We start from the raw sequence: 24,570 nt of genomic DNA, 5'->3' as shown, positions 1-24,570 counted from the left end.
CTGAAACTAGTGTCTACCTTGGTTTCAGTCCATAGGTTCTTGAGTAAGGAAAACAGGGAACAAATACAAGAAATTGGGAATTGGGCTTCTGATCTGTTTTTTCTGAAAAACTGGGTTATCTTTACCATGATGGTAGTTTTAATGACTAAATGTTTAACTTTGAACTCTTAGGTAATTCAGTTGTTTATATTAGCCAGTTCGACATGGGGAGTGGGAAGCCCGACAGGGTGGCCGTTTGTTTCTCCAGTAGATATTTGTGAAGTGGCTTTCCGACTGTGAGCATTGGACCTGACGAGGAATGTCTTCATTCTTCCGGCCAGACTGTCTTTGAGAGGATATGGATCATTTTCTTCTTCAATTCCAAACATTCCTTGTAAGAGAGCTAATCTAGAAAACCTTCAAAAAGCCTTCGAAATGAAAATAGTTTTATGTAGACTTAAAAGGAACATTTAAAATGTCCCTTTCAGAAAGAGGAAAGTCCTTGGGAATATTGTCACTGCTAAAATGTTAACTTCCTGGCACCTGAGGGACCCTAAGCTTCCATCCACAGAACCAAGCATGGAGGCTGGCGGTCTGTGGGTATTCATGGAAGGTCGGGTGTAGGTTACCGAACCATATTTGTTACTTGTGTGTTGTACACATAGGAGAGTATTTTGGGCTTTTTTTTTTCCCCATGAAGTGACTAAACAGAGTTTATTTTAGGTGGAAGATTTTCAGGACAAATAGGAAAATAAAGAGCCAGCTGCCTCTCTACTCTGTCCTCTCTGCCAGAAGATACCAGCTAGTCACTGGATTGTAGACTTCTCTCTCTCTCTCTCTCTCTCTCTCTCTCTCTCTGCCTATTTGGTGGTCACAGGACCACTTTTGTGAGTCACTTCTCTTCCACCATGTGGGCCCTGGGGACTGGACTCGGGTGTGAGACTCCATGGAAACAACCAATTCGCCTCCACCCCCTCCAACCACCCCTTTTGTTTTTTTTGAGACTGGGTTCTCCATGCCCTGGAACTCTCTCTGTAGATCACCCTGGCCCTGAACTCAAGTAAGATCTGCCTGTCTCTGCCTCTTGAGCGCTGGGATTGAAGAAAGGTGTGTATTACCATCACCCAGCTATCTTTTTTTTTTTTTTTGGTTCTTTTTTTCGGAGCTAGAGACGGAACCCAGGGCCTTGCACTTCCTAGGCAAGCGCTCTACCACTGAGCTAAATCCCCAACCCCATCACCCATCTATCTTGTTTGTTTGTTTTTTGTTTTGTTTTGTTTTGTTTCTTTTTGAGATGGGTCTCATTTTTCAGCCCAGGCTGACCTGGAACTTACTTTGTAGTTTAGAGTGACCTCAAATTCCTGTCAGCCCTCATGTGTCAATCACCTGAGTGCAGGGATAACAGCTTTTGCCACTGTTCCCAGGTGTTACACTTTATTGCTGAACTGATTATAAGTCTGAGATCTAGTTGAGGGACCCCCTCTGTCCTACTGACTCATCCTCTCATAGTCCGTAGTTTGCTTGACTTTTTGGTTCAGTTCTGCAGCTGTCTACCTGGAGTTAGTTTTAGTCCTGGAAGTTGAAGGTTGATTCTTACAAAACTTCTGCTTCAGACTGCTGCTGCAGGTCTTGGGCTGCCTATACTTACAGCTGTGAGCAGGAAGCTCCCATCCCCTTCGCCCAGGGTTCAGTTATTTGCTGCAGTAGCCCCAGCTTACTTACCATTATGGCACACAGCACAAGAACTCCAATGGTAAGGTGTGGGGAAGGGTCTGGGCTTGTGTGACCCTCCCAGTGGCTCTGTGTGTTCAGCTCAGAGTCTCCTGTGTCCATTATTCAGGGTTCACAGTAATTCTGTTTCTGAGGCATGCTTGAGTAAACATAGTCCTTGATGTCTCCTCCGGCCTCCAGTCCTTCTCCCAGTTGCAGGTCAGGGCTGCGGGTAGGAAGGTCTTGCTCTCTAACCATGCCTTGTCCTTTTGTGCGGGAGCTCTCTGCGGCTTGTATTCCTATTTAGTTAGTTGATTGTGTGTCCTTTGCAGCTCTCTGCAGCTCATATCCAATGTAGCTAGCTGATCACATGTCCTTTACAGAACATCGCTTGTATTAGCTTTCTGTTACAATGAAAAAAGAAGAAAAAACAATCAGTTATGAAAAGGTTTGGCTTTGGAGAGTTGGAGTTAGGAGGTGTCAATCCATGATCTCATTGCTTTGCCCTTATGGCGAAGTAGCCTGGGCTCTGAGCACAGCAGCACAAAGCTGCCCTCCTGTCTGGGGACCCCAACATCCCTTCAAAGGCCCACGCTCTGAAGACTCCCACTGGGTCTCAGCTCTAAAGTTTGTCAAGCATCCCAGCAGGGCTATGCCAAGGTCCAAGCCATTGACACACAGGTCTTTGGGATGTTCTAGGCCTGGTATCTGGTTCCCTTCAGTTCTGGGTCCAGCTGCCACTCAGGTTTAGTCAGTTTATAAACAACACAATGTCAAGGCTAGGGATGTGGCTCAGTGGTAAAGCTCTTTCCTAGCTTGCATGAAGCCAGTGGGTTCAGTCCCAGGAGAGAGAGGGAGGGAAGAGCGAAGGAGGGAAGGAAGGGGAGAGAGACAGACCAAACAACCCAAAACATCTGTTGTTCAGCAGGTGGTGCACTACTATGATCACAGTACTTGGAGCTTTTCAATTCCCCTTTGCAGTAATGGTATTCAGAGATGTTGCTAGCAAATCACAAGTAGTTAGGAGATAATAAAATGTTCTGGTTTATTACGATATGGCATGTAAGGTGAAGATGAGAGCATTTGTGGCTGCTCAGAGGGTCTGGGATTGTAGATAGCACTGGAGGGTTGAGGCCCCGCATGTGTTTAGTGAAATTTGATTAGAATGAGAGGAACAAGAGGACCTCGATACATAAAGGAGCATGGGTTAAGTTTCTAAGAAAGGATGCGACAGGAGAAAGGAGAAGTAGAGTTTTGCCTTTGAAATGCCAAGTTCTGGCTTACGGTAGTCTCTGCCTGGGATCAGCATGTTCGTGCTAAATGTGTCTTAGTGCCTTGAGCCTTCTGCAGGAGTTGTCTAGAGCTTGACAGTAGGACTTGAACTTTTGATTTCAGAATCAGAAGTTGATTTACAGGCAGGAGAAGGAAACTGCTTTTTCTACTGTGACAGTAGCTGTGGGGCAGTGAATGAAAGACGTCAGAGGAAGAGCCATATGCCTGCGATGCTAGGAGGACAGTGGGTAGACCTGGCTGGCTGGTTATAAGGGGGTAGAACACGTGAAACCTGAAAGGCCAAGAGGCCTTAAGGTTTTGAGGCAGGGTGTCTCGGGGGCAAACTTGGTGCACCCATCTAGGGATCAGGCCCACTAACAGTGAAGTGAGTAGTCCCTTTGCTTTGATCCAGGCTTTCTCATTAAAAATAAGTCTGGATGCTGTAAATCTCTGCTTCCATAGAAAATATGCCTTTGGAGTACCTGGCGACAGTTAAAATCAGGGTTCTGCTTGAGTAGGTCAGTGCTGTGGGAGGACCCGAGGTTCTTCGTGTTGAACACATTCCCTGGTAGTGCAGGGTCCCCAGGCTTAGATGACCTTCAGAGGCCTCTCAGCTCCGCAGTTCTAGAATTTTGGTCATTGACTGTTTTCATATCTGAAGTCTGTTTTCCTTCTCCTTTCTCATCTGTGTGAAGGTAGATGAATGCTAGTCTGTCTCTTCCTTCAGCCCCAGGTCAGTTTACCTTTCTCACTGACAGCCACGCCCCCTCGCTGGATCTATCAGTTCATTTTCAAAACGTTGTTCACTGTTTTTTCAGAACTTTCACAGCGGTTGCTTTATTCTCCAACAAGTCACATAGGAACAGGGATGGAAATGTCTACATTCTGTGGGAAGGGTCGCAGCCAGGGGCTTGCTCACTAGTGAGGATAGAGCATCCCTGAAGTTCAGGGCTACTGTAGCTAGAGCTCCTTTAACTGTGTCACTCTTCTGAGGGGATGGCTGCTGCATATGTCTGCATTTAAAGATTTACTGCAAGGGGGCTGGAGAGATGACCCAGCAGTTAAGAGCACTGGCTACTCTTCTGGAGGACCTGGGTTCAGTTCCCAGCCCCCAAAGGGCAGCTCACAACTTTCTGTAACTCCAAGATCTAACACCCTCACACAGATACACGTGCAGGCAAAACACAAATGCATATAAAATAAAATAATAAAAAAAAGATTTATTGCCCCCCCCCTTTTTTTTTCCAAGACAAGGTTTCTCTGTTCAGCCTGGCCGTCTACTCTATCTGTATACTAGTCTGGCCTCCAACTCACAGAGATCCACCTGCCTTAGCCTCCCCAGTGCTGGGATTAAAGGCGAGTGCCACTACCACCCGAATTTGTCTTTTTTTTTTTAATGTAAACTTATTTTTCATTTAAAAGTAGGGAATATATTCCTATGCTTTCTCATGTAAAATGTGTATAGTATAAGATTTTGTGTAATGCATAAGGATACAGTGTGTAGTCCATCCCCCTCCTGGGGCAAGTAGTGTTATCGTTTGTACTATGGCCTCTCCAGGAATTACATCATTGTCTTCTTTTCTATCTTTGAAGTGCATATGACAACACAGGCACCATACAAACCACTGAGAGACTAACAGTGTCTTGACTCCTGTTTCATCAACACCACATTATTTATTCGTCATGGCCATGCAGTATTCTTCACTATAGGATTCATAACTTAACTTGTGGTGGATATGTTTGAAGTTCTTTGCAGTTTTTCTCTGATACCAGCCATACTTTATTCTATTTGTGTTGGTTAGCTTTGTGTTACTGTAGCATACTGTAACATACAAAGAGTAGGGAAATGTTCTGCATCACAGATTTTGAGATCTCAGTCTGGTCAGGGAGCTTTCAGTCCTGTGGTGATGCTGCAGATCATGGCAGGGAACACTTCCTGTAGGAAAGAGCCACTCACCTGGAGACCCAAAAGAGGAAGGGCTTGCCCTGGGGGTTCCTCTGCCTTCTAAAAGCGGCACTCAAGGGAATAAGTCTGTAGACCTTGAGCCTGGACTGTATGGTGAGTTCAAGACCAGTGTAAGACATTGTCTGCTCCCAACCACTGCAAAAGAAGATTCGAAATCAGTGTATCATATTACATATCTGCAAGTCTATTTTTAGAAGTGGGATTGTGTGTTGAAGGATGTGTGCATTTGTTGTCTAGATGTCGCTATTTGCCGTATGTGTAGGCTTTTGCCAGTTGCATGGCTGTTGGCCAAGTGTCTGCCTTGCCAGTGTTTTGCCTGTGAATGGTATTAGCCCCTTTGACCTGCGCCAGCTCTCTGAAGCTTCACTGCATTCACTGTGTGCATGAGGTCTTTCTACATTTAAGTACTCTTGTATTTCCTCTGTGAGTTACTTGTTTACATTCTTTTCCATTTATCGGAATTTTCTTGGGAATTTCTAGGAATACCTCTGTGTCAGTGAAGTTGCTTTTGTTGTGTTAATTTATTTTCTTCAGCTTCTCTTTTCCTTTGACTTTGCACTTGGCTGTTTCACTACATAAAGTTGCTTTTTTTTTTTTTTTTTTTGGTACTTTTTGAGACAGGGTCTCAACTCTGTAGCCTAGGCTAGCCTTGAACTCAATGTGTATCCCAGGTTGGCCTCTAACTCATGGTAATCCTCCTGTTTCAACCCTCTTAAGTGTTGGGATGATAGGTGTGAGCTGCCATGTTCTGTTATCATGTATAATTTTAAAGTGTTAAACATTTTTCTCCTTTTTTGAACTTCTTAAATTTTATTTACTAGCTTGTGTGTGTGTGTGTGTGTGCACGCACGCGTGTGTGTGTGTGCACGCACGCGTGTGTGCGCGCACACGTGTGTGTGCAGATGTGAGCATGCCACAGCACACTAGTGGCAGTTATTAGACTACTTTGGAGTGTTGGTCCCCCACCCCCACCCCCCAGGTCTGAAGGGTGGAACTCAGTTTGTCAGGCTTGTGTGACAAGCAATTTTGCACACTGAATATTTCTTTGGGCTTTAAATTTTTTTTTTTTATTATTAACTTGAGTATTTCTTATATACATTTCGAGTGTTATTCCCTTTCCCGGTTTCCGGGCAAACATCCCCCTCCCCCCTCCCCTTCCTTATGGGTGTTCCCCTCCCAACCCTCCCCCCATTGCCGCCCTCCCCCCATAGACTAGTTCACTGGGGGTTCAGTCTTAGCAGGACCCAGGGCTTCCCCTTCCACTGGTGCTCTTACTAGGATATTCATTGCTACCTATGAGGTCAGAGTCCAGGGTTAGTCCATGTATAGTCTTTAGGTAGTGGCTTAGTCCCTGGAAGCTCTGGTTGCTTGGCATTGTTGTACTTTTGGGGTCTCGAGCCCCTTCAAGCTCTTCCAGTTCTTTCTCTGATTCCTTCAATAGGGGACCTATTCTCAGTTCAGTGGTTTGCTGCTGGCATTCGCCTCTGTATTTGCTGTATTCTGGCTGTGTTTTAAAATATTTTTTTATGTAGTACCTTATTTTTCTTTTATTGCATCTGAATTTTGTTTCATCCTTAGATCTTTGTATCTTTGTTCTTTGAATAGGTCTTAGGCTTTCTATTGCTGTAAAGAGACAGACACTATGACCACAGTAGCATATTTAATTGGGGTTAGGTTATAGTTCAGAGGTTCAGACCATTTTCATCATGGTGGGAACCATGGCAGCATGGAGGCAGACGTGGTGCTGGAGAGGGACCTGAGAGTTCTGCCTCCTGATCTGAAGGCAGCAGAAGGAGACTGTGCTACACTAGGCCTACCTTGAGCATAGGAGACCCCAAGCCTGCTCCTCAGTTCCTCCTCACACACTTCCTCCAACAAGGCCACACCTTCTAATACCTCCCCATGGGCCATTCCCATTCTGAGCACCACATTCCATTCCCTGGCTCCCCGTGGGCTTATAGCCATAACATAATGCAGAAATGCATCCAGTCCAACTTCAAAAGTCCTCATGGTCTATAACAGTTTCAAACCTGTTTAAATGTCCAAAGTTCAAAGTCTGTTATGAGATTCATGCAATCTCTTAACTGTAATTCTCTGTAAATTTAAACAACAAAAACCAGATCATTTATTTTCAACATATAATGGCACTGGATATGCCATTACCATTCCAAAATGTAGGGAAGGGAGGAAATAGGGGACCAAAGCAAGACTGAAAACCAGCTGGGCAAACTCCAAACTCTGCATCTCCATGTCTGATGTCAAAGCAGTCTTCAGATTTCCAACTCCTTCCAGCTTTGTTGACTGCAAGACACTTCTTTCTCTTAGGCTGGTTCCACTCCTTGTTAGCAGCTCCCCTTGACAAGTATCCCACTATTCCAGCATCTTTAACGTTTTGGGGTCTCCGAGGCAATCCAGGCTTTACCTTCACAGCTTCTCACAATGACTTCTCTGGGCTTCCATGCAGGGACACCTGGGACGTATGCCCGCCCGCCCGCCCGCCCGCCCGCCCTCCCGCCCTCCCTCCTTCCTTCCTTCCTTCCTTCCTTCCTTCCTTTCTTTTTTCTTTCCTTCTTTCTTTTCTTTTCTTTTCTTTCTTTTTTAAAGATTTATTTATTTATTTTATGTATGTGAGTACACTATATCCATCTTCAGACACACCAGAAGAGGGCATCAGATCCCATTACAGATGGTTGTGAGCCACCATGTGGTTGCTGGGAATTGAACTCAGGACCTCTGGAAGAGCAGTCAGTGCTCTTAACCTCTAAGCCATCCCTCCAGCCCCCAGAAGCTTTCTTTAGTTGCGGAAAAAGATTCTATAACTTTCTTCTCCCTATAATATTCTTCTACCCTTGACTCTAAAGGCACAGCCACGTGGCTGAAGCTGCCAAACTAAACCAAAACAAAGTACAGTATATTGATATCACAGTTAATAATAATGTACCAGAAATTAATTTTTTATAATTTTTATGTTTATTTATTTATGTGTATGAGTGTTCTTTGGTTGTGTGTACCATATGTATGTCTGGTGGATCCTCTGGAACTGGAGTTATGGATGGTTATGAACAATTATCTGGGTGCTGGGAACCAAGTCCTCAGCAAGAACAACAAATGCTTTTAACTGCTAAGCCATCTCTTTAGCCCCTGAGAAATTCTGTTTTTATTTTTGTTTTTGAGATGGAGTCTTGCTCCATCCTGACTCCATCCTGACTGGTCTGGAATTCACAGATCAGCCTGCCTCTGTGATTAAAGGTGTAGACCACCATGCTTGCTCTACCCTCACCAGAAATTCTTATCCTATCTAATGGAGCATTTAAATATTTCCATAAAGTATGTCTGCCACCACTGCCTGGCATGAATGCTTTGTTTGCCTTTGCTTTTTCAAGACAGGATTTCTCTGTGTAGCCCTGGCTGTCCTGAATTTCTCTCTGTAGACCAGGCTAGACTCAAACACACAGAGATTCACCTACCTCTGCCTCTTTAGCCCTGAGTTTAAAGGTATGCACTACCACGCCTGGCTAATGCTGGACAGTTTTTTGTCAGCATGACACAAGCTAGACTTATCTGGGAATGAAAATACCATTATCAGATTGGTCTGTAGGCAACTCTGGGATATTTTCTTGATTAATAACTGATGTGGGAGGGTCTATTGTCTCAGACCATGGCAACTCTTACAGAGGAAAACATTTAATTGGGGGCTGGCTTACAGTTCAAAGGCTTAGTCCATTATCATCATGGTGGGAAACATGGCGGCATGCAGGCAGACATAGTATTGGAGAAGTAGCTGAGAGTTCTACATCCAGGTCCAAAGGCAGCAGCAACCCAACCCCGACCGGCTTAGTGGTAGAGCGTTTGCCTAGCAAGCGCAAGGCCCTGGGTTCGGTCCCCAGCTCCGAAAAAAAGAACCAAAGGCAGCAGCAAGAGTGACACTGGGCCTGACTTGAACATCTCAAATCCCAAAGCCTTTCCCTCAGTGACACACTTCCTCTGACAAGGCCACACCTTCCAATAGTGCCTCTCCCTGAGCCTATGGGGGACATTTTCATTCAAACCTCCACACCTCTTGTGGATGGTGCAGTAATAGAAAAATACTTTAAAAATCCCAGCATGAGATTCCTTCCTGTACTAATGGTTTATGTCCCGGATGAAAGACACACACACCACCGTGTATTTTTACATACATCTTACAGCACAATAGCCGGGCAACTGCCTACCGTCCATGCTGTTAGGATCCACTTTCCTACTGATAACTCCGAGTTACTGCTTTCTAATTTCTATGTTCCATCTGGGCTGCTCTTAACTCCAATTGTCCGGCCACCATGTTTTTACAGCTTGGCTATCCCATCACATCTCTCCTCCCTCCTGCACATTCTTCCTCTTCTGTGGGAACTCTGCTTCTCTTCCTCTCCTGGAGGTCCCAGGCCCAGGAAACCTAAACCCCTCCTATGTGTCTTCTCCCCAGCTATTGACAGCTGGCATCTTTATTTACCAATCAGAATTAACTGGGGGCAGGGTCCCTCCCTGTCTTTCAGGAAGACTCTCTAGTCTTTGGGGGAAACAGTATGTGTATGTGGGTGGAATCAAAATTAACATTATAATACAGGCAGCTTTAGGCCAACTCACTACATTGTGCCCCCTCTAGGAAGTTCTGGGAGATATGTATGCAAACTGAGCAAGCCTTGGGGAGCAAGCTAGTAAGCGGCTGTTCTTCCGTGCTCTCTGGTTCAGTGCTTGCCTTCATGTTCTTGCTTAGTCCTGCTATGACTTAACTTCAGTGAAGGACGGTGGTGGAAGTGTAGGTTCCCAGGTTGCTTTTGTTTATCCTAGCAACAGAAAGCAAGTGCAGGACGGCTGCTGTGTATGAGTGTGAGTGCTTGCGAATGGCTACTCTATTGCTCTAATATTTTACTGATTAGTTCTCATTTCTCTAGAAATTGTCTTTAATTGTTTTCTTTTTTAAAAATAATTTTCTTTATTCTCAAACATTGAATTTGTCACCCTGTTAAAGTTAAAGTCTTTAGACTTTCAGTCCTTATTAGTAGTATTTTAGAATTTTTTTGTTTTGGAAATTTCCATATAATTAATATGTGTGTGTGTGGTGTGTGTGTGTGTGTGTGTGTGTGTGTGTGTGTGTGTGTGAATGTGTGTGTGTATGTGTGTATTTAAATAAAGTTGTTACAGCTGTGTGCCATCATGCCTGCCTGCTTAGCTTAGGCTGGTCTTCCTTGCTTGCTTGTTCCTTCCAAGCGTTCTGAGAGAAGTCCTTGCTGTCCTAGAACTTGCTGTTGCATATGCTGTCCTCCAACTCGGCTCTCCTCCTCATGAGGGCTGGGACTCTGGGGTTATAAGTGTGAGTGTTGTACTTGGGTTCACGTTTCCATTCCTTAGTAGGATTACAAATTGAAATGAGGGAGCACCCTGCTCTATTCCCCACAGTGCCTAAGCCCTGTGTGTGCAGGAAGTGTCAGTGAGAGAGAAGAGCCCGAGCTAGAGATGGGGAGAGAGGTGGCCTGTTCCTCAGAGCCAGGCGGAGGGCAGACAGAAGGACAGGTCTGAGCCAAGGCTGAAGGTGAACAGGGCAGAGGTAAGAGAGCAAAGAAATGCCAGACGTCAGAGGTCTGCTTTGTCTTTGCTATGGAGAAGCCTGTTTCATAATTTAGTAGTGCTCAGAAAATGACTTCATTAAATTAATTCTTGGCTGATTGGAGTTGAAGAGCAGAGTTAATATTCAAGGTTTCAGGTGGGAAGCTGTATAACTTGTGTCAGAGAAAGCTCTTAGTTACAAGCGAGAACTGTCAAGTGTTTCTTGGGAGAGAGTGTTGTTGGGTTAAGTCTGTGACACTGACTCTTGGCATCATTTGCTTAGGGCCAGGGGGCCCAAGCCCTCATTGTGAAAGCATTCATTTCTCAGAACTTTCCCGGGGAGTCTTTCTGGTGGGATCAGAAGGTGGGCATGGGAGTGGGAGGTGTGGAGGGGAAACGGAGGTGTGTGTGGCAGGGTGCTGCAGTACTGCCGGGGCTTCTCTGTTTGAAAAGTCTAACTTGATAGCAAGCTTAAGTCCCCGGTTCAGTGACTGAGTATTTTTTGGGAAAACAAAATTTTCTTTGAAGTTTCATTTTCTTGTTCTCCATAAAGCTAAAACAAAATAACAGGAATCTGAATTTACCTGAAATAACCTGAGTCTTAGCTCCTTACCTGCCAGTGAACATGGTCCTAGATGGAGAATAAATGGGTGAACTAAAAAGGAGTGAATCGAGGGGAGCAGGGTAAGGCCAGAGACAGCAGGCATCCAGGACCAGTGTGAGGACGGTCCTGATTCAGATGCTCTGAAACATCTTACCACATCTGCACCAGCAGCTGGCACACCAGCAGCAGCAGGTTTCTCTAATAACCAGTAAGCTAAACATAGCATTTAAAGGGTCATAAGCAAACTCAGAAGAAAATTCAGAGGGGCTGGAAAGCTTGTCAGTATTCACTCCGTGACCCTTTCGTGTCTGCACGACCCTAATCTCTGTTATCCAGGGAATATAATTAGATTTCTTTCTACGAAGAGTTAATATTTTCCCTCCTTGGAATTTCATACCCATACTTAGTGACTTTTTAAAAATGATATGTGTTCTGTTGTGTGACTGTATTACTATTTAAGGGTGTTTATAAAGTTTTTGCTTTTTTAATAGTACTGGAACATGTCGGTAATTGCTAAGTTGTCCTTGCTCCAGGTGAACAGTCATATTTTCTCCAATTTTGGTTTCCTTACTTATGTCAGAGGCCAAAATAGCTTTAGTCAGTTAGAGCTCATTAGTTACCCGTATCTGTGTAATAAGAGCAACAACAAAAAATCAGTGGCATAAAACGTTGATTTTGCTCCTAAATCTGCACTTTGGCCCAGGCTTTGTAGAAATAACTTGAGTCCAATGGTTGTCATGGCCACCGGTCTGGCTGTTATCTGAGATCAGCTGTGAAGAACCCAGGACGGTCCCTCCATGTAGCTGCTTGTCCTCTGCTATATGATCTCAGGACTCCCAAGAAGAGTATCCGATAGGATGGGGGGAGCTATGGTGTAACTGTTTATGATTTTCAGCCATCATAATCACTTAGAATTCTTTGGGCTGTAGTGACAGACCTGCCACATGTGATGGGGCTGGGAGCATACAGCACACTTTTTCATTGTGTAGCAGCATCACTCTGCACTCAAGAGAACATGGCCACGGGATGCATCAGGGGTGCGTGGTGGCAGGGGTGCGTGGTGGCAGGGGTGCGTGGTGGCAGGGGTGCGTGGCAGAGGCTGTTCATCTCATGACAGACAGGAAGCTGAGAGAACTAGAGCTGAGACAGTGACAAGATACCTCTAAGGAAGTGACCTAGTGGCCTATTTCTACGCTTTACCTTCTAAAGTTCTCAGAATCACTTAGAGTATGACACTAACTGGGGACCAAGTCCTCTTTGGGGACACTTCATATCCAAATCATAGCAGGAGCCATCAAAGTTGTCTGTGGGGTAGTTTTGTTTGGTGGAGACTTGTGAGTGATCACATTTAAGACCCGTATAGTACTTTTGATTTTTATACAAGAACACATGAAGTGGGGTGGTGGATGAAAATGGTCATCTTTTGGTCCTCAGCTTCCCTCTAGGGATGAGGCACAGGAGAAGGAGGCCTCTGTTCTTATGGGCACTGTTATGTCAGGTGCATGCCTGCAGGGGAAGATGGCAGGTGGATGGACAGAGACCCAGAGGGTATGCCACCACTGACAGCTGCTTTCTGTTTCCGTTAGTCTCGGTGTGACTTGGCTGACTGTGCAGAGGTTCCAAGTTATTACGTAGCGGAGATGAGTATATTTAGAAACATTTATTTGAGCTGGGCTTAGTGTCTTGTGACTGTGGGTTTAGAACTTGAGAGGCTGAGGCAGGAAGATCTAAGCCCAGGATATGGAGACCCACCTGTTTAATATAAAGAGACCTTGGCTCAAAACCAGATCACCAGAACAAATCAAACCAAATCAAATTATTTCTTTATACTTTGCTACTAAGTATGCGGTGGAATTAACAGCAACGACAACAACAACAACCACTGTCTTTCTGTCTGTCTGCAGTAGTGGAGATGTAATCCAGACTTTGAGTTGGGTGGATGTGTTAGGCAGGTAAGTATGTGCTCTACTCCTGAGCCCTGGATAAATCAGTTAGCAGTTACTATAGTAAGTCCTTTCCAAAGCTGTGGTCTTTGGCTGATTTATAGGAATAGACCGCCACTTTCCATTGTAATTACCACTGTTGCTATGCTGCATCCGAGGCAAGTGTGTTAGCAGGATTGAATCCTGGCCTTGACTCTGCTGTCCCCCCTTTATTCTCCAGTTGCGTTGTAGTGGAGGGTGGCAGCCAGCCAGCATCTCTGGTCCTGCACCCTTCCCGGCTTCAGGGCTAGTGCAGTAGCTGGAGTGATCCCCTCCAGCCCCAGGCATTTATTTACTTATTTTAGTGCTGGGAATGAAACCAAGGATCTTACGCATACTGGGCTATTACCCTGCCACTGAGCTACTGCCCAGCCCTCTGGATTGGTCCTTGAAGAGGTCAGCTTGCAGAAGCTTCAAAACCAAGGGTGGGTGTTTTCCATTGGCATTCATGCAGCCAATGAAATGGGATTGTTGTCTGTGGATGATTCTTGTCAGTGTAAACAAGTAGTTTACTGCATCTGCTAAGGCTCCTGTGTAGAAGTCAGAGACAACCTCAGAGAGTCGCTTCTCTCTTTACGGTGCAGGTTCCCAGTACTGAATTCAGATTGTCCGTCTTGGTGGCAAGTGCCTTTACCACTGAGCCATCTCACCACCTCCCAGTTAGAAGTTTTCAATGAAGGAGTTAATGAAACAGGTAGCAGGAAGTAGCTACAGTCTAGGGTGTGAAAGGAAAACACATTGTTAATAAGCCTGAGCCCTTGAGAGGTTCGTAAACATGTCTGGAGCTTTTCATAGTTAAGGATTGGGGAAGCCTACTAGACAATGGCCTTTTTTCTCAAGGAATTGTAATCTGTACACAGGGAGAAAGCTTGGGTTGGCGTGTGCATGGACAAAAGATGTAGGCCCTGTTGGCTGCCTGCCTGCATAGCTGAACGTGGGTATTCCCAGCTGTCAGCTGGAAAGAAGGGTAGGAAGGGTATTCAACAGTGAGCCCTAGGTGCTTATTAAAATTTATTTTATTATTTTGAGTGTGTGTGTGTGTGTGTGTGTGTGTGAGAGAGAGAGAGAGAGAGACAGAGAGAGAGAGACAGAGAGACAGAGACAGAGAGACAGAGACAGAGAAAGAGAGATGTGTGTGTGTGTGTGTGAGAGAGAGAGAGACAGAGACAGAAAGAGCCAGAAAGAGAGGTGTGTGTGTGTGTGTGTGTGTGTGTGTGTGTGTGTGTGTGTGTGTATGAGAGAGAGAGAGAGAGAGAGAGAGAGAGAGAGAGAGAAAGAGAGATGTGTGTGGAGGTGTGTGGGTGTGGGTGTGTGTGTCCAGGCCAGAGACCAGCTTTGTGGAATTGATTCTCTCCTCCCTGCCTTTGTGTGACTAGGGGCTGAACTCAGGTTGTCAGGCTTGTTCATCAAGCATTTTATCCACTGGGCCATCTTGCTGGCCTCCACTGTCCCAAGAGGATTCGCTTTGAGGGTGAACACAGCGCTAGTGTTACTTTCTTTTCCTTTGAGAAACTGTCCTGAGATGTAACCCTGGCTGGCCTAGAACCTGAGAGCAGAAGATTGGCCTTGGGCATGCGGCGATCCTGTCTTGACTCTTGTCTCCTAAGGGCTGGGGTTGTAGGTGTTTGCCACCGTGCCTGGTTCTGCCACTGTTGTCTCTGCTATGGCATGATTGGGCTAGCTCTTCAGCCTCTCTTCTGTGTTTTTGCTGAAGCTCTACTTTGGAGCTTTTGTGTTTCTGAGGCAGTGATTCCACATAACTCAAGTCTCCTGGTTAGTGACACTGAAGGAACTTAGCCTTGATTAGCAGATGGAGGCTGGCTGGAGTAAACGAGTTACTACTTTTTAGATTTTTTTTTTTTCTGTCTATGTCCTCTTGTAGTTGTACAAAAGATCTGGCATCTAGGTTGAACCAGCAACAGGGCATATATGTATCCTAACTATCTGAAGCCTTTTGGGGGAGGGGAATCAACTTTCTGTTTAGTTTATGTCCTGGGGATACACATCCTCTTTTGTAGGTGTTTTTCACTTACATAATATTTCAGGGGCTGAGAAGATGAATTAGTTGGTACAATGCTTGCCACATGAGCATGAGGTCCTGACTGGGTTCCCAGCAACCTTGCAAAAAGCTAGGTGTGGTGGCCTGTCCCTGTGGGAGTGTGCTTCAACTGTCTCATCTTTGGGAAGATGGAGACAGGCAGATCCCTGGAATAAGATGAAGAAGTGGTTGAGGAAGACACTCAACATTGAGCTCCACTGCATACACCCACACATGCACACACAGACATGTACATACATAGAACAGAGGTATCTCCTATCTGTTTCCATTCCATGTCTGTAACTGCTCTTTGAGTGAGATGAGGAAAGTGTACTTCTTGTGTGGCGGAGAGCGTGCCGAGGCACAAATAGGAGACTGGGTTGTGTCATGGGCTCAACAAGAAGTGGCTGGGACAACCTGTCAGGTTCCAGTTTTTTGAAATACTGCTTTCCAAACATAGAGGAATAAAACCTGAATGCCTGTTTACCTGTGATTATGCTTTAGCGGCGTCTGCGTCATCTCCGGAACATTGCTGCTCGGAACATTGTTAACAGAAATGGCCATCAGCTTCTGGATACCTACTTCACTCTTCATTTGTGTGATAACGAGAAGATCTGTAAAGGTAAGGGACCTGGAGCCTCGGGTAAGTCACGTTTGTACGCTTGAAACCAGAGCAGCTTGCAGTGTCTTCTACTGCTTACTAGACAGCTCAGACGTGCTTTCTGAGAACATCTCAAGAGCTGTATGTTGGAGACATGGAGGGCGGGTAGTGTTCTAGGGTATAGCCTTTCTTTGGTAAGTTTGTCCCCCTTTTATCAAGGTTACTGTTACTATTCCAGTTGCTAAGTAAGTTTGTTTCCCCTTAATGAATGGTCCAGTTACTATTCCAGTCCCTGGCATTTAAAACAAATGATGGGAGTTCAGTATCTTATGCCAGTTTTATATTTCTTTAACATATTTCCCTTTGTGGTGACCAAGGTTATGAAAACAAGTTTGTATCTTCCTATACTTAGATTTATGTATATAGGGTCATTTTCAGAAGAATGGCCTGGTTTCTTCCAGGTCACTTTTGTTTTATTAGATTTATTAATTTTATTTTACATTTGACCTGAATGTATGTACATATGTGTGCTTGGTGCCCTTGGAGGTCAGAAGAGGGTATCAGATCTCTTGGAACTGGTGTTACAGATGCTTGTAAACCACCATGTGGGTGCTGGGGGTTGAAATTTTGTTCTCTGCAAGAACAACAAGTGCTCTTCACCACTGAGCCATCTCTCCAGCCTCCAATTTAGACTTATATATTACATTGTGGATTCTTCTAGAAGTGGCAGTTTAAAAGGAGATCAACTATTTGATTCAAGATCACAGTCATCTTTGGGACACACATTGAGAAGCAAGAAGACCAGGGTTCAGCGTTGTTCCTGCCATTGGCTTAGGATTAAAAAAACAGAAAGACAGTTGCTCTGTCTCAAAGTTTTTTGGAGATTAAATGAAAAGAAGAAATAAAAAGGAAAGGGCATGGCAGCTCCTAGGCATGGTGCAGGAGAAGGTTTATTGTAGATAAAAGGGAGAGAACAGCCAGAGACAGGGATATCTGGGAGAGTCCAGAGTGGAGGTGACCCTGAGCAGGGACCATATGAGGAGAAGGAGGGGAGAGAGGAGAGCCAGACCAAGAGGCCTGGAGAGTAAAGGGTAGACGAAAAACGGTGAGGTTATCAAAATGGTTGGAATAAATAGGGCAGACCAGCTGGAGAAGTTTAGAGTAGGGCGTGGGGTATGCCAGCCAGGAGGGCTGTAATAGGCTGAGGGGTGCAGGGCTGAGGGGTGCAGGGCTGAGGGTGCAGGGCTGAGGGGTGCAGAGATGAGGGATGCAGGGCTGAGGGGTACAGGGCTGAGGGGTGCAGGGCTGAGGGGTGCAGGGCTGAGGGATGCAGGGAGAACCTGGCAGGCAGCATCCATTTTGATATATTAAGTAGGTACCTTGGCAGTGTGTCTCTGGTTTGAGACAGTGATAATCATGTCCTATAGAGTAGGTGAGATGGGTTTTTTGGAGGATCAACAGAGGAAAAAATGTGATAATGCTTGGTAAAATGCCTTTATTAGACTATTCATGCAAGCGAAAGGCAGGGAATACCATAATAAGGGTAGTGAACGCTTATTTTGAAAAAAGATTTGGACAACAAAGGATTGCTTCTTGATAACAAGGAGACAGACTTGGCCATAGGAGAGTGATGCTTTATAAAAGTACAAGGGGACTATGTGTTAGGATGAGGTGTTTAATTTTAGTTGGACAGGTTAATTAGGTGAGCCAAAGGGGCTTTTGATTGCTGGACTTCAATACTTTGATAGCTAGACCTTAGTAGTCAGCGTCAGGAGGAAGAAGTGGCCAAATAAGGAAATAGACTCTGAGGGCTAGCTTTAGGAATGCAATCTACTCTACACTTTGTCTCTGTATTTCCTCCTGTGAGTATTTTGTTCTCTCTTCTAAGGACTAAAGCATCCACACTTTGGTCTTCTTCTTGAGCTTCATGTGGTCTGTGGATTGTATCTTGGGTAATCCTAGCTTTTGGGCTAATATCCACTTCTCAGTGAGTTGCGTACCATGTGTGTGCTTTTGTGACTGGGTTACCTCACTCAGGATGATATTTTCTAGTTCCATCCATTTGCCTGTGAATTTTGTGAAGTCATTGCTTTTGATAACTGAGTAGTACTCCATTGTGTAAATTAACTACATTTTCTGTATCCATTCCTCTGTTGAAGGGCATCTAGGTTCTTTCCAGCTTCTGGTTATTATAAATAAGGCTGCTATGAACATAGTGGAGCATGTGTCCTTGTTATATTTTGGAGCATCTTTTGGGTATATGCCCAGGAGTGGTATAGCTGGGTCTTTAGGTAGTACTATGCCCAATTTTCTGAGACTGATTTCCAGAGTGGTTGTACCAGCTTACAATTCCACCAGCAATGGAGGAGTGTTCATCTTTCTCCACATCCTCACCAGCATCTGTTGTCACCTGAGTTTTTGATCTTAGCCATTCTGATGTGAGGTGGAATCTCAGGGTTGTTTTGATTTGCATTTCCCTTATGACTAAAGATGTTGAACATTTCTTTAGGTGTTTCTCAGCCATTCGGCATTCCTCAGCTGTGAATTCTTTGTTTAGCTCTGAACCCCATTTTTTAATAGGGTTATTTGATTCTCTGGAGTCTAACTTCTTGAGTTCCTTGTATATATTGGATATCAGCTCTCTATCGGATGTAGGATTGGTAAAGATCTTTTCCCAATCTGTGGTTGCCGTTTTGTCCTGTTGACAATGTCCTTTGCCTTACAGAAGCTTTTGCAATTTTATGAGGTCCAATTTGTCAATTCTTGATCTTAGAGCATGTGCCATTGGTGTTCTGTATAGGAAAGTTTCCCCTGTGCCAATGTGTTTGAAGCTTTTCCCTACTTTCTCTTCTATTAGTTTCAGTGTATTGAGTAGAGACTGAGGGAAAGGTCATTCAGAGACAGCCCGACACGGGGATCCATCACATATACTGTCATCAAACGCAGACAGTATTGTGGATGTCAAGAAGTGCATGCTGACAGCAGGCTGATACAGCTGTCTCCTGAGACAAATACAGAGGCAGATGCTCTTAGCCAACCATTGAACTGAGAATGGGGTCCCTAATGGAGGAGTTAGAGAAAGGACTGAAGTAGCTGAAGTGGTTTGCAATACCATAGGAAGAACAACAATGTCAACCAACCAGATCCCCCAGAGCTCCGAGAGACCAAACCACTAACCAAAGAGTACACATGGAGGGACCCATGGCTCCAGCCACATATGTAGCAGAGGATGGCCTTATTGGGCATCAATGAGAAGAGAGGCCCTTGGCCTTGTGAAGGCTCAATGCCCCCATGTAGGGGAATACCAGGGTGGGGAGATGGAAGGCAGTAGGTAGGTGGGTGGGGGAACACTCTCATAGAGGCAGGGGGAGGGGAGAAGAGATAGGGGAATTCCAGAGGGGAAATCAGGAAGAAAACATTTGAAATGTAAGTAAAGAAAATATCCAATAAAGAAAAGAAAATAAATAGATTTGTCTTATGTTATAGTATTTACTTTCGGAGATGCCCTGTAAGGATTCCCTTCTCCAGGGTGTCATAGCATAGTGGTTCTGCACCCTGGCTCCTGGGTCAGTGTATACCACCACCTGAGACAGAAACGTATTGTCTCAGAACTGTAAAGACAAAGTTTGATAACACTGGCTATGTTTTAAAATACATTAATGGACAATTATGAATAAAAGGATGATTTTACTAGGAAAAAAGAAGAAATGCAATCTGATGGTTTTCTGCAAGGCAGATGGGGTGGGAGAAGGGAAAGGCCTGCCAGAGCCTTGCTCACTTTGCTCAAGCTGGCTGGAATCCTTTTACTTAGTGTCTTCAGGGAGTTTGGAAAATGGTGGCCATTGTTATTGGAATTGCAGTGTTAATTAGACTGGTTTCTAAAAAGAGAAGCCACGGGACTGGCTAGTGACTGTGATGTAAAGATGGAAACTGAATGACTCTCTTTGCTCTTTTGTCTCTGGCTTCAATTTCTTTCCCTCTTCTGGCAGGCTTAGAGCTCACTGCCTTCTCCTGGCTGGCGGGAACTCACTGCCGCCTCCTGCCTCCCTAAGAGCTGGGATTAAAGGCCTGTGCTACCACACCTGACCTGGTGATTGCAGCCTTTTGAAAATCCTTAGATTTCTTGAGGTTATCAATGAGAAGACCATTAATGCATGTAGGGGATGGCAGTGGCAGGGCATGCCCACAGCTGGTCACTTCCTCAGAAACCACTTAGGACCGTGTTCCTGGTGCTTTGGTTAATTCATCAATACAATGAGATGGCTGGTGACTTTCAGTTGTAAACGAAATGTCTTTTGTGCTTTTGTAACTCATCACAGGAGCTAGGGGAGTCTATCTTGTAATCCTGGTTAATGTTACCTCATCTGGTCATAGCAGTCATCAGTATGTCATGGTCCTTCTATGATCTTTGGTGCAGAATAGACACGAAGGCTGATTGGCTCTCCTTCCTAAACCTCTTTGCTATCTACTCCATCTCTCGGTTTTACAAGACTTTTTTTTTTTTTTTTTAAGATTATTAGAAATGCTGGCTTCTCAGTTATTCTTTTATTTCATCCGAATTCATAGTAGATCCCAAGAAGATAAGGGGATTTTTTTTTTTTAACATCTTTTTAGTTTTCATAGGAGATTTAAATCAACCAAATAGTGTTGATACATGTTTGGAACAAAGCCTGTGTCAATGAATGGAGACTCTTTAAATCTGTAGTTTTATTTCTGAATCAGGGTCTCGCCCTGTAGCACAGGCTGGTCTAGACCTTACTGTGTAGGCCAGTCTTGCCTCAAACTCCTTGTAGTCCTTTTCTCCCAAGTGTTTGAATCACCGTACCCAGCTAGGGGGGTTATTTAATTTTTAAAAGGTTTATGTCTTAAAGTTGTGCATGCGTGTGTGTCTGGGGAATGTGTGACCAGGCAGTGCCGTTGTTTCAGAAGCAAGAAGAAGATGTGGGATCTCCTGGAGTTGGAGTTAGTGGACGCTGTGAGTAGTCTGACTGCTGCTGGAAGCTGCAAGAGCAGTGTGTACCTGTAGCTGCTGAGCCATCTCTCCACACTCTCCCTCTGGTTTGATTTAGCCATAGTTATTTTCTCTCCTGGGAAGCACTCAGGGCCTGTCCTCTACCAGCTAGCACGAATCCATCAGGGGCAGAGCTGTGATTGCTCTCACCCAGATGGTCTTTCCTCTGAGGTCATGTCCTCTATCCAGTAGCCTGCTCTGTGTCCCCTTTGGAGTCAGTAGGTGACTTAAACTTGGTATGTTCACGACTGAGTCTGATGTATCAGCCTTAGGCATTCCTGTCAGATAATGACTACTCCATTTCCAGGGCTAAAATTCAGGGGTCATTCTGGATTGTCTTCTCTTTCCTAGTTCCCACATCCAGCCTTTAGCAAATACTTTCCTGGTGACTTCTTTGTACCTCTGTGCCACTGTCCTACCTTGCATGGATGGCAGAAGGGCCCCCTGACAGACTGTCCACGCATGACCTCCCTCCCAGCCGGTCTTCAACCCAGACTCCTTGCAAATGAAAGATCATGCTATCTGTCTCTAAAAATGCTCCTGTGCTTTCTTAGCTCATTCCAAATAAGGCCATGATCCTTATGTCCTGTGCCACTGCTCAGAGCTTCCTGCTGCTCTTCAGTGTTTTCTGGTAGTGAATATAGAAACGATCCCCTGAAGGCCTGGTTCTTCTGCTTTCTCTGCTCCAGCCACACCGTGTCTTGACTGTCTCCTTTTCTTCCATGTAACTAATGACCTGCACTTTCGCCTGAACACCTTCCTCCCGGTACTGGGCTGACAAGCAAGTCCTTCCACATTCCCTCTGGCCTTTTCTCCACATGCTTCTCAGAGCTGCTCTCCCTCAGAGCCACTCTAATTGTTGCTTTTTTTTGATTCTTCCCCCAAATTATTTAGGCTTACCCAGGATTGGTATGTTGAGTTAATGTCTCTTCCTTCCTGTAGAAGTGAGCTCCACAGAAACAAGACATTTTTACATCACTTGTGACCAGAGGATGCTGGGTGCATCTTCTCTCTCCTCCCCTTCCCTCCATTTATTTTTAGCTTAATTTTTTGGGTAGGTAATGTGGTCTGTGCTTCAAAATATAACTGGAGGTTTGCATTGAAGCCACCTTTCATCTGTGTCCCAGCAAGCTGTTTCCCTTCCTGCCCTGGGAACTGCTGTTATCTCTGTTTCCTGTTTGTCTTTCCTGAATTATTTACAGAAACAGAAGAAAGATAAGATGTTCTTCCTCCATTCCCAGCAGTTCCCTCACACAGATGCCATGTGTTCACAGATACTGTGTGCTTGGCTGTTTTCACTTAGTATGCCTTAGAGGATGTCTCTGATGAGTATTGACCAGCTGCTCTTTAGTGCCTTTAGTTGGCCCTGCAGTGGACTTTTAGGTTCAGTCACTTGTTGCATTGACTAATTTTTACTCGTGCACTGATTTGTGTGAGTCAGCCCTTAGGGTAAGTTCTAGGGAGTGGAACTTACTGAGAAGGTATGTTCTGTTTTGGTAGGTTTTGCAACATTGTATTGGTTGGGGATTGTTTTTTGTCTTTTCCCCTACAGCCTTATCAGTAGACCATTGAGTCCTTGTCAATCAGATAAGTGAAAATAGTTTGCCATTTAGGTTAAGCTTATACTTCTCCTATTGTGAGTGAGGTTGAGGCACTTCATAAACATTCACTGAATAAAGGAGTGTGGCATGACAGCCAGTGTGGGCCATTGGCACTGCACTCTGCAGGCTTCATTGTTGATCCTTTAGGCGTGAGCATGACTGTCTGGTCTTTAGGCATGGGCATGGCTGTCTAGAAAAGCTCTTGTATGTAGTGGTCTGAGTGGACGTAAGGCTCTGATAGGACCCTTTGAGGAGCTACTTGGCATATGACTTTAGTCAAGTGGAAAGAATGAAAATGAGCAGAAGTTTATTAATAAACATTGTGGCTCATAAGGTGTTTTTAACCTAGTATTTAATTTGCCCTTTATAACTGCCCTGTTATTATCTCCTGGGTGCTGTTTTGCTCAGGAAGGTAACGAGCTAATGATTGACTGTTGACGATTGCATAAGTCATTAATTTTACACAAGAGACTGAGGGCTGAATGTGTTTTATTTTATTCTTAAAATTCTGTATTCATTTTCTTCAAGCCCTGTTGCTGTTCTGCTGTTTTAGACATAACAGGATGGTGTCATAGGTCAGGCTTAGTGTGTTGGCTGGATCACACTCTGATCTCTTCATAGGGACTGTGATGGCCCTTGTGTTGGGCTCCATCCTTTTGGTCAGCCTGACTAGTTTGGAGCACTAATGGACCTGGCAAATTGCCTAGTTTGGTTTATCTACAGAGTCAGCCACTCAACATTTTAGAAGAAATAACCCTGTTCCTTTCTTAGCAGTGGAAAGCTGTGCTGTGAGATCTGTCTAATTTAGGTACTTTACAGGGAAACTAAATAACTCTTTTTTTTTCCTAAAAGAATTTAAATATGTCTTTGCTGTCTTCTCACTGATTTTATTTTTATATTTTAATTTGTGCTTTACTACCGGTCGTCATGCTCCCAGCCTAGTTTTTCACCACCTTTAAGCAATACATTCTTGTATAAAGTAAAACAGAATGAGTGTAGTTAAATAATAAACAAACAAATAAATAAGTAAATAATGTATTAACTAGAAAGTAAAAGACACCTTATTATTAAAATATAAAGTCTTAGGGCTAGGGATATAGCTCAGTTGGTAGAATGTTGGCATTGTATACATAGGCCCTGGGTTTGGTCCAAGACCACAAACAGTGACAATAGGAACAAAACCAAACAAAACAAAGACATAGGAATACCCCTTTAAAATCTTACTTTAGATTACACACACACACACACACACACACACACACACACACACACACACACTCAGGATCATGTGATAAGTGGCTGCAGTGTTTGATGAAATGTAAGTAGAGTTGTAGGGTGCTGGGGAACGAGCACTTCCTTAAATGAAGGGACTTCATAGTTTATTTAGAGAGCGACTTGTCTGTCATAACTATCGTGTAACCCGTTTGCTCCTAGGTCTCACAGTTTTGTTTCTAATGGTTTCTTCTCAAGAGCCACACAGTTTAGGTTATATATTTGAAAGATGCTAAAATTCATAGCATCTTCAGGATGTTCCCTTTTAAAATCATAGAATTTTCTTTTCTGATTTCATACTGTTGGAATTTATACCCGGGACACATTTCACATGCCAAAGTGGAGCTGGTCTCTGGGGTGCCCCAGCATCCCTCAGTTCTTACCTGTTACAGGGCATGGCTGGCATACCCTGCTCTCTATGTGGGGCTGGGCTTCCCCTCCACCAGAAGCTCTTTCCCTTATAAATCAGACATTTTGGTCTCCCTGTAGTGCACACACACTCTCTTTCTCTTCTTCCTCCCTTTGTCTCCCTGGCCTTGTTCCTTGGGACCAGTGAACCCACCAAAGAGTGACTTCCCAATAAACTTGCCTTTATATACTTTAAGGCTTGAATTGTCTCATTTAATCACTGGAGATAACTTACTACAAACAGTTATTCATGTTTAAAAAAAGTCACCACTCAGCTACAGAATGTGAGCAGCCTAAAGCTGTAACTTAAGATAAAAATTGTTAGCTTAATTAGAAAAGTTGGATCCTGCTGTAAATCCTCTGGCACAACCTGTTCTTGCACTTACTCTATTGTGAGTAGTTCTCAAGACATACAATAAAAGTGACCTTTTGTTTGGAGGAGGATAAAGTAACGCAGGTGGCCTGTCTGAGGAAATGCCTCAGCAACAGAGCTGCTGGAAGAGCTTCACTCTTCTATCCCTCGAAACCCCCCAAAAGGTAGACATC

The 24,570-nt window shown here is 44.5% G+C and overlaps 1 protein-coding gene across 4 annotated transcripts in view; it reads left to right on the top strand.

Moving 5' to 3' along the window:
* Positions 1-24,570, top strand: part of Uvrag (UV radiation resistance associated) — a 256,155-nt gene that overhangs the window by 10,272 nt on the left and 221,313 nt on the right. For all 4 annotated transcript variants that reach the window (XR_015624349.1, XM_087558677.1, NM_001401542.1 and 1 more), the window contains 1 exon segment: positions 15,636-15,753. Coding sequence is in view for 3 of the 4 variants with exons in the window: in XM_087558677.1 (XP_087414803.1) it covers positions 15,636-15,753 (118 nt within the window). In the remaining variant the exon portion in view is untranslated.

The sequence above is a fragment of the Rattus norvegicus genome, chromosome 1, assembly GCF_021556685.1.
Source record: "Rattus norvegicus strain SHRSP/BbbUtx chromosome 1, alternate assembly SHRSP_T2T, whole genome shotgun sequence".
Taxonomy (NCBI): Eukaryota; Metazoa; Chordata; class Mammalia; order Rodentia; family Muridae; genus Rattus; species Rattus norvegicus.
This window is presented reverse-complemented; position numbering and strand designations above follow the sequence as displayed.